This window comes from Dermacentor variabilis, chromosome 4 (genome assembly GCF_050947875.1).
Source record: "Dermacentor variabilis isolate Ectoservices chromosome 4, ASM5094787v1, whole genome shotgun sequence".
NCBI classification, from domain to species: domain Eukaryota; kingdom Metazoa; phylum Arthropoda; class Arachnida; order Ixodida; family Ixodidae; genus Dermacentor; species Dermacentor variabilis.
The window spans coordinates 60,776,544-60,791,497 of record NC_134571.1 but is presented as its reverse complement, the minus strand read 5'-3'; the positions used below and the strand labels follow the sequence as shown (position 1 = coordinate 60,791,497).

The 14,954-nt window shown below is 47.4% G+C and overlaps 1 protein-coding gene across 1 annotated transcript in view; it reads left to right on the top strand.

Moving 5' to 3' along the window:
• Window positions 1-14,954, top strand: part of LOC142579247 (proton channel OtopLc-like) — a 35,355-nt gene that overhangs the window by 10,852 nt on the left and 9,549 nt on the right. Inside the window, exons 2-3 of the mRNA XM_075689267.1 lie at window positions 10,107-10,513; window positions 14,466-14,592. Of these exons, the coding sequence (XP_075545382.1) occupies window positions 10,185-10,513; window positions 14,466-14,592 (456 nt within the window). The 5' untranslated portion in view covers window positions 10,107-10,184. The remainder of the gene's footprint in view (window positions 1-10,106; window positions 10,514-14,465; window positions 14,593-14,954) is intronic.

Sequence of the window (14,954 nt, the reverse complement as noted above, 5' to 3'; positions counted from 1 at the left end):
AACTCTGGATTGCTGAGGACAGATACGAGAAATCAATGTGATCTCTGGGTGGAATGTAACCGCCGAGTATCGAGAAGACCCGTCCTCTAAGCGTTAACGTCAGGCAAATGTAGTGGTTCGTGTTATGGGGCTGGAGGGCATGGCGGTAGTGTGGAATATCTCGGCGTATGCACACTAATACCTTGCTGGTTTCATCAGCTTCTCGAGACCACAGCAATACATATCCAGAAAGGCGGAAAGCAGAAGGCATGTTGGGCTCACATATAACAATCGCGGGGAAGTGGTGTTTCTGGACGCGCTGTCGGAAGTCACGTAGGCGACCACGCAGGCCTCGGGCATTCCACTGCATCACTACACAGCGACGTATGTGCATCGACACAGAGGAGGGGTTGTGGGATAGCGCCATAATGAATTACTGCAGTGCCGCCAAGAGCGGTTCAATTGCATCCAAAAGCTGAACAACAACCCTTGCTGTTGGCGTATTGAGGCCTGAAAGCAGCGTGCGCATGGAATGTAAGAGTTGTTTCAGAAGAACGTTCACCTGCTGGCCTTCCGGCTTGTCCTTATTGTCCGCTGGAACGGCACGGAATGATGGACGCGTTGGTTCGACGACTTTGGATGACAGAGCAGGCCATTCCACATCAGAGGAGGTGGATAATGTACCCGCATCTTTCTGAACCACCGTGGTAATATGGGGCGCTGCAGCAGGCGGCGTCTTATTCTGCGGCTCAAGACGCTGAGGCAACGGACCTGAGAGTTGCTGTGACGGCGGCTGAGACAGACTAGTGACGTGTGACTCTGGGCGTCGGCGTCGGGAACGACGTTTGCGGCGACGAATAGACGCGGCCGCTTCTTGATGACTTGAGTTGTCTTTTACCATCTTCTTGAGGATGAGCCTCTCGTTCTTCATCCTGGGACAGTGTTTAGCCGTCGCCTCATGAGCGCCGAAGCAGTTGGTGCACTTGACTGTCTCCGTCTTGCAAGTGTCATGCTGGTATGATCCGCCACACCGACGGCAGGATATTTCGTTTCTGCAAACAGCACTCACATGGCCAATCCTGTGGCATTTGTGGCATTGAACAGGCTTGGGAACATACAGACGGACAGGATGCCGCACATAGCCCACCTTGACGTGGGATGGGATAGAGTCGGCTTCAAAAACTACTTTATCACACTGTGATCGGCCGAAACGATGAATGTCGACTATCCTGGCCGTAGAATTGATGAGTGTCCGCAGGTCGCTGTCCTTTATTTCAGGGTCTACATCTGCAATAACTCCAGCGGAAGTCCGTTTTCCGTGAGAGAGATAGGGGCGGACCGGCATACCGCCTAACACTCCAATTTCTTTCAGTTTGTCCACGGATGCCCGAGATTTCACATCTACCGTAAGGACATTCTTCCAAGCGTTGATTCTGACCTCTTGGACTTGTCCCGGAATCAGCTGGTCGAAGAATTGGGACAGCCGCTGTCTGTTGATGGTATTCAAATTAGCCGTCTCCGTTGTGGCTACGAAAGCCACACAGAACCCGTCAGGTGCGTCAACATTCTCTGTAGGCAACTCCCTCGCTGCTGATGTCCGGCGTAACGCGCCAAGTTTGTCAACAGTCTTTGTAGTCGACTCACCACCTGTTGATGTCCGGCGCAGCTTCCTTTTCAGGCGGCGCGATTCAACAGGCGTGAAGCTGTTACTGTCGGAATCCATCTCAGTCACCGTGGAGTCATCTGCCGAATCTGGAAGTTCCACGTCGGTGACGGCCGTAGCACAGAAGGCATCAGCCGGCCGAGCAGCAGCTGGGTCAACTGCGTCGACGGGAAGATGCACGGGACGTGTGCCCGCCATCCCGAAGGATGACGCGATCACTGTGTACACACAAAATTAAAAAGCTACAGAAAAGTGGAACAGACGAAAACACAGTCGTTCTCTATCGTCACTTCTTCTCGTAAGTACTGTCGAGTTTGTTGCTGGTCAAGTAACTGTCCCTTTTGCCATCGTGTTGTCTATGTAGACAGGAGCCACGTTTTTGTTGCCGAATAAATAATTTATTTCTCTCACGTTTCGATGCGTTTTTCTGCAAAAGAGACAGAAATGCCAACTGCAACACATTCCGGAATGTGTATGCAGTGAGGACAATAATGATGCCGCCGCCGGTTCTAAATACTTGCGAAACAGTAAACATCCACTAGAGGATATTTATCGTATCTATCATCGTTTTATTCATTAACAGAAACAGGAAGGAATCAACGGGCCGCTCCAGAACGGCCGTGCGTCCGTTCAGCTGAAGTTTTCCACGCAACGGTAGCAATTCACAATGGTGGAATTTCGCTAAAGTTCTTCAACTATTTAGTTTCCGTGATTATGCAAAAAAAAACTTCGCTAAAGGTCACTTGATGATGAAGGAGTTCTACAAGTCGATATTTGTCTTACTTAATGAAACTTAACTTATTTTTAAGTATTTCTCAATATGTTATCAATCCACTCAGAGTGGGTACGCAGGTTCCCAATGGCTGTATTGCGATAAAAAAAAACAAAGAATAGAGGTCGCGCTCGTCACAAAATGTATATGATCTTGCTATTGTCTCGGGTGGGGTTGTTTCACACAGTATGCTTCCCTACTTTGCTTATGCATCTACACTCGGAGGGCGTTCATAAGTATTGCTTGACGGCTCGTTAAGCGTCCTGCATGGCTCAGCTTCTCGTAGCTGAATTTCACTCCATGTTTCAGTAACCTGTGTGGCAAGCCTGCACGTCTCCATCAAAAAGCAATATTGACAGTTGCTCAATAAGTACCTCGTTAGCTTCTTAAGAGTTTGGGGTTGGCGAATATCGAAGCTTCGAACACGAGTCGAATATCTCACACTAATTATTTGTATTCAAAGAGGAACTACTCGCTTTTTCCAAATATTAAAACGTTACAGAATAACTCGCGACAACCGAGTGGTAAAGTTGTGTTACTGTTCTCTGTTTTCTAAATAAAGTATAGCAAATGATCACAAGTTAAACAACGACAAAAGTTTCCGAAGAAATGCAGAAACAAAATAGGTAATGCAAGCCTTGCTTTAGCTTTTTGCAGCGGAAGGCTACACGAAAACCTATGGTTAATGTTTGTATTCTCTCATTTAGTTTTTTTGGCAGTCTAGTAATGTAGCAGTTTTATATTATACGCTACAACCAGAGTTGTTTTACTTGCGACGAATTCTTTTGCATGTGGCTACGACACACAAGTTCTTCAATACCCTTTTCTTCTTCTTCTTTTCTTTTTTTACTCGATTTCGTATATTTTTAAGCAATCATTTATTTGGCACTTTTAGAGAGCTATCTAGTCGTATAGCAGGCATTCATTTTGAAGCGGCTGTTTTCAACCAGGCTGTAAAAGTGATTGAGAGAATAACTTGCGCAGTTTTTTTTTTTTTTGTAACAAATTAGCAACCTTCTGTTTAAGACTGATCATTTGTATATGATATAGTTAGTTGCCTTTTTCGCACTACTCTAGGCGTGGCACATAATTATACCGGAATAAATGTTCCTGCTGTAAGTGTTTGCGTTTGCGCTTGACTATTCGATATTCCATTCGGTATCCGAAACCTAATATTCGTATTCGATTCATATTCGAAAAATGTGTTCGCCCCCCTTTAATTATAGTCCATGCTGTGTAATTGCGTTCTTGAGCCTCGTTCAGTGAGCTGATTACAATACATTTCATGGTCTAAATAAATATTTTCTTGCCTTCTGGTCCTTGTTCTCGAAACGTTCTCTTCTACCACGGGCAACACACATTTCAATGTCACATACTCGCAAACCCATTATCGCGGTATCAATTTAATTGACACGCCTGGCGAATTTTCGCCGTAGGGGTCGTCGTGATGCTCTGCAGATATTTATGTATATGTATATGCGCTATATTCGTCCATGTCGTATACTCAAGGTAGACGTTGTACTTACTATTAACCGCAAATTTTGCTCAACCCAAGTCTTACTCGTGCTTGGCTAAGTTATTCCCCCAGAATTTTAGAATTGCAAGCCGTAAGCGGAAGTCATTCGACATTACACATTCACAGCGCATGACATTTATCTCAAGTCTTCTCAGCCTCTAAGTAAGTGCAAAATATTTTCAATGCTCACAATATGAAAATGATGCAATTTCGCTGGCGCCGCTCTTTACGGGCGGCGCAGTGGCGCTTTTGCGTTGCCAAAACATGCCCATGACGGTGTGTCAAAGCTTTCAAAGGTGCCAGAAATTTTGACACGCCCGCATATGTCGCGTGCGCGTATAGACGTATACCTGCGTATAGTTAGAGCACCGACCAAGGAGGTCAAGCGCAACGATAAGCATTGCTATCGCTGTCAGTGCTTCGCCCTTCGGGAGAAACTGCATTTTTATTCATTTTCTTCTTTTTTTCTTTCTTATTGGTGACGACTTTCTATGAGCATATGGCACTTCGCGCAGTTGCAGCTTCTGCAATAGCCTAGTTTCGTTCATAAATGAGATAGTCCTACATTTGTTATTGCGATAGCAGTGGACGCTCGAGGCGCCTTCACGCCGTTGGCGCTGCTGCTGTCATGCTGTCCCGCTTTCGACGGCGCATGCGCAGAGGGCTAGAGGGTGCCCAGAAACGCGGTGCGTTTGGCAGAAAAAGAAAGTCCCTGCCTATTCTCCACTTTCTCTCTCTCTCTGTCTGACAAATTCCGGCTTCTCGTAAATTTTTGCCAAATTTTGTTTAGCTTCTCAGACGCGCCTATACAGAAACACTACAAGTGCTTTTTTTTTTCTTACCGAATATTTCACAGATTCTAGCGGGTTTAGAATGTCGCTATAGCGGAATGTGCGCGAGAGAAAGCTGGAACTCTAACTGCGACTCTGAGAATTAAATGAAGCTGTCTGTTCTCTCGAGCGTTACTCTCTCAGAAAGTACTACAGTGCTGCTGCGCGTTTCTCTAGGACGACGGACTGTGCGGCGACATTTGAATGCGCAGCGAACGCTGTCGCATCAGGCGTACCACTTTCTGTCAATTTCCGCTCTTTCTTTTTTCTTATTTTTGCGCACTCCTTCTACGCTGCTACCAACCTAACCGGGAGCGACATGACTAACCTTCATACATGTCATGTCATCTCTTTCCTGCAGTACCCAAAGAAAAAGGAGGAGGTGGAGATGCATTTTATGAAGCTTACGTTCTGTGCTATGTAATTAGGGCACCCTCACAATTAATCATAAAGATCGCCGCGAGCTTGGAATAATGCACAAAACTATGAGGTAAGAAGTCCTGTATTTCGTTGGAGAGTTGTAGAAGGGTGACTTCGGAAGGGCGGCTTCAGTTCTTTGAAGAGCGACGCTGTGGAAACCACAACCAACGCGCGTGGATTAATCGTCCAGAGAAGCCCTATTCTCCTTCTTTTTTATTTATTTATATATTTTTGTGGAGGGGCGCGGGGAGGGTTAGCTGAATTGTTGTCGTCTACTCTAATGAGTGAGGAGAGTTTAAGCCTATCCAAGGCTGTGTAAGCCCTCAGCTGCAAATGAACACCGAATGCACTATAGTTAATCGACAACCGTCGTTGTAATAACTCGAGCGCAGCAACTGGCTATTGGAAAATATATCTTGGAACGTGAAAAATTACCGTGGTTGAACGCGGTAAAAGCAAGTTTGTCGAAGGACAGCACGATTTTGCTTACTTCGGGAAAGGACACAGACGCTGCTCGGCGCGGCAGCAGCAGCGAGCGAATTGACCTTCATGCTGCGTCTCGCTTCAACGCGAACTAAGCGTCGAAAGTACAGCGCATACGACGCTACCAGCACTCGGCGCACTTTGTACATATCGCAGATCGCTTTGAAGATGGGGCCCGCGGGACCTCGCACTTTGTCAACATTTCAGATCGCTTTCAAGATATGGGGGCCCACGCGGCGTACGCAGCAGCCGCCGGTAGTGGGAGGCTAAGTCCCAGTTTGACTTTGGCTGAGTTTGAAGATCAGATCAGGTGTTTTCTGGCTTTGTACCCGGAGTAGTAGAGCTATCGATCTGAAAGTGCGTACAGCAAACAGCCCAACTCCATTGACGCGACCGGCAGCCGACGAGCTATAGAAGCGACGACGCCGCTCGCGCTGTCGCGGTGCCATTGCTGTCGTCGTCCGGCGTCCTTGACAGCTCGCGGTCCCGAGCCGTGGCCTTGGGCCCTCCTTTTGGGCCACTCATTGGACAGACCTTGTCGCTTTGCGTGGCGTGTTTACTTCCTCGTGTGCGAACGCTGCGAGGGCGCGAATCAATGCGTGTCGAGGTTCGGGACCAGCTCTACGAGTGCGGACGCGCCTCGGAGATGTCACCCTTGCAGGCGGCGACGGCGGTGGGGGCGCCTGCGCAAACTCAGAACATCGACGCGCGTGATGCAAGGTGACAGCCGCTTTTGGGCTGAACCTAAAGTAACCGTGGGAGCGGTGATGCTGAGCTTGGCTCCGGCCCGCTCCCTTTCATCGCGACAAGCTCGCTTCTTAGAGCTGCAAGAGATGTGTTGGTCGTAGGGTGCGCGTTGTCTTACCAGCAGGCTCAGTGGATCACAATGATAATTTGCAGTGTTCAGGTTGCTGCTGTCCTCGCATAGGTCTGCGGCTAAGCAGTCAGGCGGCGGGTTCACGCTCTTCGGAAATGCATCCAGGGTAGAAAATTGTGCAGTCGCAGCTGAACATACCTATTCAGAGTCCCTTCTTAAAGATTGCTGAAGTTTCTTGCTTCTTGAGAGGTTGAGGTACTTTCAAGTACAAACGGCTACGACCGACATTGCTTATATATTCTGCATAGTTATTAAGGGTTTCGTACTGCCTTTCGCATTAGTTTCGAAGGGCATCAGAGAGTCACTGTACTCCTTGATTTTCGTTTTCTTTCTTTATCGTGCACATCGCGTAAACTGAAATTATGCCAGTTCTCCGCAAAGCGATCTCAGCACGACGCCCAGTGCCGTCGATTTATCTCCAAGGGGTTATGAATGAGCGACGCAAGGGGCAACAAGGACAATCATGCGCTTATTGGAAGGCATATAGATCTTCCTTTTCGTTCCTCTCTTTTTCCATTGACATCGCCAGCCTGCTTTACACGCCTCTTCATCCTGAGCTCCAGCCTCTTGAGTTTTTCTGCTCATCTTGCCATTGGTTTTTCTTGCCAGGGTTCTTTTTTCTTCCTTTTTCATTCTTTTTTTTTCTAAAAAAGCTAGAACTCCTTCAGCGTCTTGAAGCCAAGTCAAGGAGCATTTATTTATTATTGTGCCGGCCCCGACTGTTCAGAAAAATACGTCGGACATGCCTCATTTCAGGAAACGGATTGCCCTTCGCTCAGAGCGCCCTTCTTCATCTCTCCCCGCCTCCTTCTCTTCTTCTCGCCACACGCAGGAAACAACCAGCAAGAGCAAATGAAGCAAACTTCTCGCTATGCGTGTAGTATGAAACCGCCGCCGAGTGGAACGCGCACTGCTTTGGTTTCCGCAGTATATAAAGGCAAACAAACGCTTAGAAGCCAGCGTTGTGTAGGTTATTCCTTGCGCTGTTTCTTTCTGTAGACGTCGCTATATTCATATGTACTTGAATCGTACGAAGACGCGCTACTCGGTTGCGCGAAAGCACGCGCATGTGCGCCCTGTGCATCGGCGCCGTTGCTTTCGCGGTTAACCTCCAACCACGAAAACGAGCGAGAGTCAGAAAACGCTATTCGCTTTAAAGACTGGCTGTGTCCAGCAGTAGTGCGGTAGGACGAGCGCCAACGAGCCCTAATCGAGGACGATGAGAGACGGCGGCGATCTGACACCGAACGCGTGGACGAGGCGTCTGGATGGCGCGGTAAAGCAGGCCGTGACGATAAGTGTCGCTCTGCCATATCTCCCGTCCTTTTGTCTCGCCATTACTCAAGATTTGACCCTCAGCTCTGTCGCTCCTAGGCAGCCGATCCGTTTCTCTTGCTGGAGAGAGGGAGATGGTTTGTATCTATGTTTCCAGTGCGTAATGCAGAACGACGCAGTCTCTTCACACGGAGAGGCAGCGGGTGCGAGAGCCCAAGATACGCTATATCTACTTTGCGTAAGTCATGTAGACTTCGAAGAAATGATAAGTACTGTATATCGATAAACTGAGGACCGTCCACGGTGAGATATATTTTTTCGATAGGCGACTTCGAGAACTGACTGGTTTAACCGAACCATTTACGTACGGGCCGTGCGAGGTTACCTTGATAGAACTGGGTAACTATGAGTTGCACTGATATAAAAAGCAGATGTTATCAGAGTTCAATGCGCTCCTCTTCTTCATCACAGGAGGAACGTGGAATCGAGCGTCTGTAGCTAATACACACTCTAGAAAGTCATCGATTGATTGCTTTTACGATGAACAAACCGGATAAAATATAGGTCTGTTCTGTACAGGGTGTCCAGCTAACTTTAGCCATAGTTTTAAGATACGCAAACGCCAAGTAGCTGGACAGAACAAAGGTAACGTTGTTGGCCGTCGCTTAGAGACACTCAAACTATATCTTTTTCATTCCGCCTAATTAGATTTTTAGTCTTAATTAATTAATCGACATCTGAAATATGTCAATGAGAATGAGAAAATTGTGTCAGTGTCAATGAGAAAATTGTACAGCAACATGAAAAACTCCCGATACAGCTTTCCGTTGCCCAACACGTGCTAGATAAAAGTGTTTTTCCGAACGGCAATGAAGCCCTTCAATGCAACAAAATTGCCGCGCGACTGGCCGCTCGAGGCGCTTTGCGTGTATTCGCGGGCTTCTTTCACGCTAGAAAAAAACACTTTCATGTAGCACGTACTGAGGAACAGAAAGCTGTATGGGGAGTTTGTCATGTCGCTCTACAATTTTATCATTGACACTTTTAATCTAATTGTAATAATTGAGAAGTTAATTAATTAATACTAATTAACTAATTATGCGGAATGAGAAAAGTAGTCTGAGTATCTCCAAGCGACGGCAAACAACGTTACCTTTGTTCTGTCCAGCTACGTGGCGTTTGCATATTTTTAAACTCTGGCTAAAGCTAGCCGGGACACCCTGTATAGCTTGGTGCTCACTTGGTCTCTCGAAGAAGGTAGTGATACAGAGTGAATAAGGTAACAGTCAGACTAAACTGATGTATATTTTACACCACTTCACAGAAAATAAAATAAAATAAAGAAAAGAGATGAGAGGTGAATTCCATTAGATCGATCAAACCGAAACTGGAACACTACAAATAATTATGAGCCCGAATATGTGCAGTATGACTTCACAAAGTGCTATGGAACCAGTTAATATGTGCCTGAATATGTTCGAACCTCAAGCATCCCGCTGTCATCCACTATAGAAAACGTGAAAATATCTCTAGTTTATCTTTCTCAATTTCTTTCTTTTTCTCTCTCTTTCTTATTTTTTAAAGGCGAAGCATTTCTTGGCGAACGTTTTCCACTTTGACAGTATCTATCTAGTCACCTGCGTCTTGGCACTCTCATGGTCGTTTCGTCAACTTGGTATGTACCACAATTGGCATAGAATGGCATGAGTGTATAACGAACATAAGCGATCGATCATGACACGAATAGTATGACATGTGTGTCACGTAGGTCATGAAACAGCCACCTACGTCTTTGTGCTCTCATGGTCGTTTCGCAAACTTCATAGATATCAAAATTGGTATAGTATAACAAGAATGTATGACGAACTTAAATGATAGGCCATGGCATATGCGTATCATATACGTCGTGGAACAGCAGCCTACGTCTTAGTATGTACCAAAATTGGCATAGTATGACAAGAGTGTATGACGAATGTGAATGACGGGTCACGACATGAATGTCACGACATGCGTGTCCTGTAGATCATGAAACAGTCGCCTGCGTCTTGGTGCTGTCATGGTCGTTTCGTTAACTTGGTAGGCGCCCCACACACTGTTTCGCCTAACATCTATTTCCACAGGGCGTGGGATCTCCCGGCTTGTGTTTTTTTTTCCCCACTTCATGCTTCTGTTTATATAGATAGTACCACAGCTAAAGCTGGGATAAAGTTGGAACCATACAGGAAAAAACAGACTGACCGGTGGGCGATCCGACGTGCGAGTATCTCATTGGCGTTTGACTTAATTCGCAGGCACCTCGCGAAGACCAGCGGCAGCAGCGCCGGGAGGAGGGTCTGGGCGGCGGGAGGCCCCCGTAGCGCGCGGGCGCCATGCTTCGGAGCGGGGCCCCGGCGGACGACGGGTCCGCTGAGCCCCTGCAGCCGCCGGCGCGCAACGGGGACCTGCTCAGGGCGTACCAGGAGGACGCGGACGCGGCGGCGGCATTCGAGATGCCTTCGGCGCCGCTGCCCCCGCCACCGCCACTGCCGCTGCCGCCTCCGATGCACGAGGCCACCGAGCCGGACTCGAGCCTGCTGCAGGAGCACGGCAACGGCAGCCTGCCCGAGCTGCGCGCGCCCTTCGCCGTCCCCGACGACGACTCGCTCGGCCAGCCCCGCAAGGGCTCGGCCGACTCCTCGCAGAGCTCCACCAAGTGCAGGTAAGTACACGCGCGGTGCAGTGTAGTTTGTGGGATTTACTGATGGGTTCTAGTTAATTGGATCTTGATTGATTTATTGGTTTGCTGCGTGCTTTGGGTGCACGATAAAGTACGCCGGGTGGTCAAAATTAATAATCTGGAGCCCTTCACTATGCAGAGGTGGGCCTGTCCAAGGTTATTTTGGAGCAGTTTTTGGAGCAAGTAAAATTGCCTATTGGAGCAGACAATATTGCATTTTGGAGCAGTTTGAAGAAGACTAAAATTGCAGTTTGGAGCAGGCCAGTCTGAATTTTGGTAGAATAGGGGAACATGCAATATGGCAGCGCATTTGGAAACCGCAACGAACCCGAAACCAATACTAGCGCTACACTGCAATTGCCTTAACCAACGTTTAATCTGAATTTTGAAGCAGATTACCCCGATACCGCAACCGTCTAGAACATGCAAATTTTGGTAATAGTGCATGTATATTTTTGTTTTATGGTAGCAATCACAAAAAAAGAAAACGTGCATTTTGCATTAATGTGTCTGAAACTTCTAAAAGTAGCCCAAGATATTTTTGATAAATACATTTTTCTTCAATGTCTCGACAATGTAGGGGATGTGCCTGGAAATGCGCTTCCCCAACAGACCGTAAGGAGAAGCGAGAGCTATGAACTACGGTAGTTCAACATTGTGATAGCAACTATATGGACACACCAGCGCATTTATGTCGTCGTCGTCGCCGTGGTGTTCTGTATAAAGCATATCGTTGCGCCGCGCCGTATGCTGTATGTGCGAGTGAAATCGTGCTAAGGTGAGCCAAAGATGGCGGGTCAATCTCGCGCGCACAAGAACGTGGGGAGAAAGCGCGCCGTCTTCCGTCGCGCGCAAGGCACCGGAGGATGGGGAGGAGGGTGTTCTACTCCGGCGGTTGCTGCGTATGGCACGGTCGCGCGGTAACTCTCTTGAAAGCGATCTACGATGGGGACAGTGCATGCGCCGAGTGATGATAGTTTCGCGTGCGCTGTGTTTTCCTCGCTTAGTTCGCTTGAAGCGAGAGGTAGCACGAAGGTCACTTCGCTCGCTGCTGCTGCCGCGATTCCTCACTCCAGCGTTTTGACAGCGAGTGCGCCCGGCGATCGAGTGAAATGTGCTCACTTTTGCTTGTGTATGCGTGACACCATGCTTGTTCATTTATTAAGCGAATGTTTACAAGTTTATACGGCCGATAAAACTACTTTCCTTACTGCGTACAGCTGTCTACTAATTTGCTATCGCAATCGATGCTTCGCCTTTCGGGCGAAACTGAGACTTTTTTGAAAGCCATTTCGACATGCTAGACCAGGGCGATTGCAAAGCACTTAATGCTTAACTTTCTGTTATACCGTAAAACTATTATAATTTCTTTTATTCCACATCCGCCATTACCCTTCGTGATATGTCATAATGGCGCAGGCCTCGCCCACACAGGCATAAAGATAGATTGGCAAAGTTTTACGCCATACTGGCCCTTGGGACAGAGACGCCCGCCCGCTGAACCCGCTGCAGCGCGCCCCTCCCTATATCTATAGTTAGCTCGCAGTGCCCTCAGACTACCTTTCGCTGTATTGCGCCTCAGCTATATAGGGAGCATCGCGCCGCTCGACCCGTTCGACCGTACTCTCGTACACACATTAAATTCTCTAATTACTGTAACAGAATGAATAACTGGGCTAGTTGCTTTACTTGAATCTTGAAACTGTAATTACAGCCGCCCTGGCCGTTCCGACAGGAGCTACGACAGCCGGGAATCGCCGCGCCGGCCACTTGCTGGTCGGCTCGTCGTCCACTGTTGCAAGCGCGAAAATTACGAGAAACTATGCGGGGGCCGCCGTCGTGCGGTGTGTGCAATGTGAACGGCTGCGCTATTTTTCGGAAAACGAATCCGCTCGCCGTTCCCGGCCACTGCCGAAGCACTCATGCCGAAGCTGTCCTGGTGCAGCGTGGCGCAATTTCGGTCAATTTTCTGCGTTTGGCGCAGTTTGGCGCGGGAATTTGCGTTTGTGTCAAAATGGCGCAATCGGCGCGGGAGTCCCACCCCTGACTATGGCATTCCTACTAACCCACTGTGAAACTTATTTTGTTTGTTTACTTATTTATTCATGTGCTTACCTATTTATTCATTTACCTAATTAATCATTTCTTGTTGGTAAACGAGCGAGCAAACGACTTACTTGCAAGCTCACGCAACTGATGTTGTAGGGTTAGTATTATATATGAATGATTAATCGATTAATCGATTAAATGTGTCCCGCAATAAGACTAATCTTCATCGATGTTTTCATTTAATCGACCTAATTTATTAGGCCTGTTCGATAAATCTTTTCGAGAGCTTGACAGGCGTGGCCCGAAAACTGGAATCGTGCTGGAATGGCGGCGCACGAGCAATGAATGTGCGGCTGCGGTAGAGCAATTGTCCACTGTTTTTCCGAGCGATGCCGAGCCGATCCCTTCCCCTCTCTTCCCCCACACCGCACACGCCATCACGCCGCCCGAAGCCAGAGGCTCGAAATGCCCACGCAATGCAAGGCATACCATAGCAAACTCAGTCGTTGATCGTCGTACCACCCCCAGTTCACTAAAGACGTGGCACACCATGCGTGCCGATTTGGAGCATGCATTTGACACAGTGATGGAGTTTATGTCGATTCCAGCAAATCCGTAGCGTCCGAGCTTCTATTCTCGCATGCTGGTTGCGTGGCGATTCAAAGAAGGTGTCGATTTCACCTAAGCATCCCAGCCAATTGACATTCCTTTGCTCTGTGGAAAAGAGCATGTAATTTAAAATCATGATGCAGTAATTTTCTTTTCCGCTGTGCACATTGCAATTTCTTGGATATTTCAGTTGGACTACACCTTTCACTTTGCCATTTTTCATATTTCTTGTTTAACTGTCCTGCACAGGGATTATCATGCATCTTATTTAATTCCGCACTATGCGCCAATTATATTTGGTCCCTAACAAGTTAAATATTGTACTTTGTCAAACGTTCATACACTTGTCTTTCAAACTTGTTCCACCTCTCAAACATTAAAATAGGTTTCTACCAAAGTACATAACTGGTGTGTCAGCCTTTTTGAAAGGGCCCTGCAAGAATTTCGACTGATAAATTAATCGATGAAAAACCCTCTGTCGAAAGCGATTAATCGATTAAAGACCAAAATGATGAATGATTAATTGTTAATCGAACAAAAAATTAATCGACCATCCCCATGAGGTTGGCATCATGCGTTTGTCGACATTGGAAGTTATTGTGAAGAGATTGAAGAATAATGCTATAAATTACCCCCTCCCCCCATGAATAGATATCCGGATCCTCATTTCCTTTCAACGTTTATTTTACTGCCTTTTTGCAGCGGTTATTATCTCTCGCCGCTTCCCACGTGTCCGGATGGCTCCACGTTAACTTTCCATCGCTTCTACGAACACTTGTGCAACCGCTGCCCCAAACTCTTTCTCTCTCATCTCCCCTGTTTCCTATGCTTCGTTGCCTTAATTACTTGGGCACAGTCAACAGTCAATTGCCGGCGGCTCAGATACACTGGCTATCCCACATTTAGCATAATACGAGTTCATACGAATATGGCCAAGAGCTCAAGGTATTGCAACAGATGTGCAAGTGCGACCCCATGTCTCCTCTTCCACTTCCTTTTTCTCGGTATATAGACGCTGATTCGATCACGGCTAGATGAGTGCGCAGTGGCTGGGCATGATGTCTCGCATAAACCGCTCAGGCATGTCAGCCTGCACCTCAGATTCAGCGTACTGTATGACGCTGATTATAGTTCCCTTCGGTGACTATCCATGATGAGGTGCTAGATAAGATTACAGGATGCTAGAGTGAAGGCGGTGCTAACATGTTTTTCCCTTAAAACCCTGAGCACAGATCCACACAAGCATACAAGGTATTTTCTTAATGTCCTTTTGCAGGAGGCGCACAAAATCTATGACGTGCAACATGGTGAGTGCACTGTATGGCAAAATAGCTGTGGTTATCACGACAGTCCTGGTGTTGACGGAAGTTATGGACAACTCCGTGCCTCTTCTGCGCTTTCACGTAAGTCCTGCCAGGCAACTCATTGTGGCATGTTAACTATAAGCGAAATGCATAAGAGAATAACAAAAGGCAGAGATATCGGACTGGCGTAAAAAGGTCGAACTCTTCTATCGTGCAAATCAAAATACTCAATTCCCATTAACGTTTGGAGAGAAATTGCCAAGAACACCTTTCTAAATATGTTTCTGGAGAATGAGCGTGTGACAAAGAAAAAGAAAGAAAGAAAGAAAGAAAGAAAACAGCACAGCGTCGACTTAATACTTCCCAAGAGGCGTTAAACGGAAATGAATACCCGCCGTGGTTGCTTAGCGGCTATGGTGCAGGGCTGTTGAGCACAAGGTCGCGGCACGGCCACCGCATTT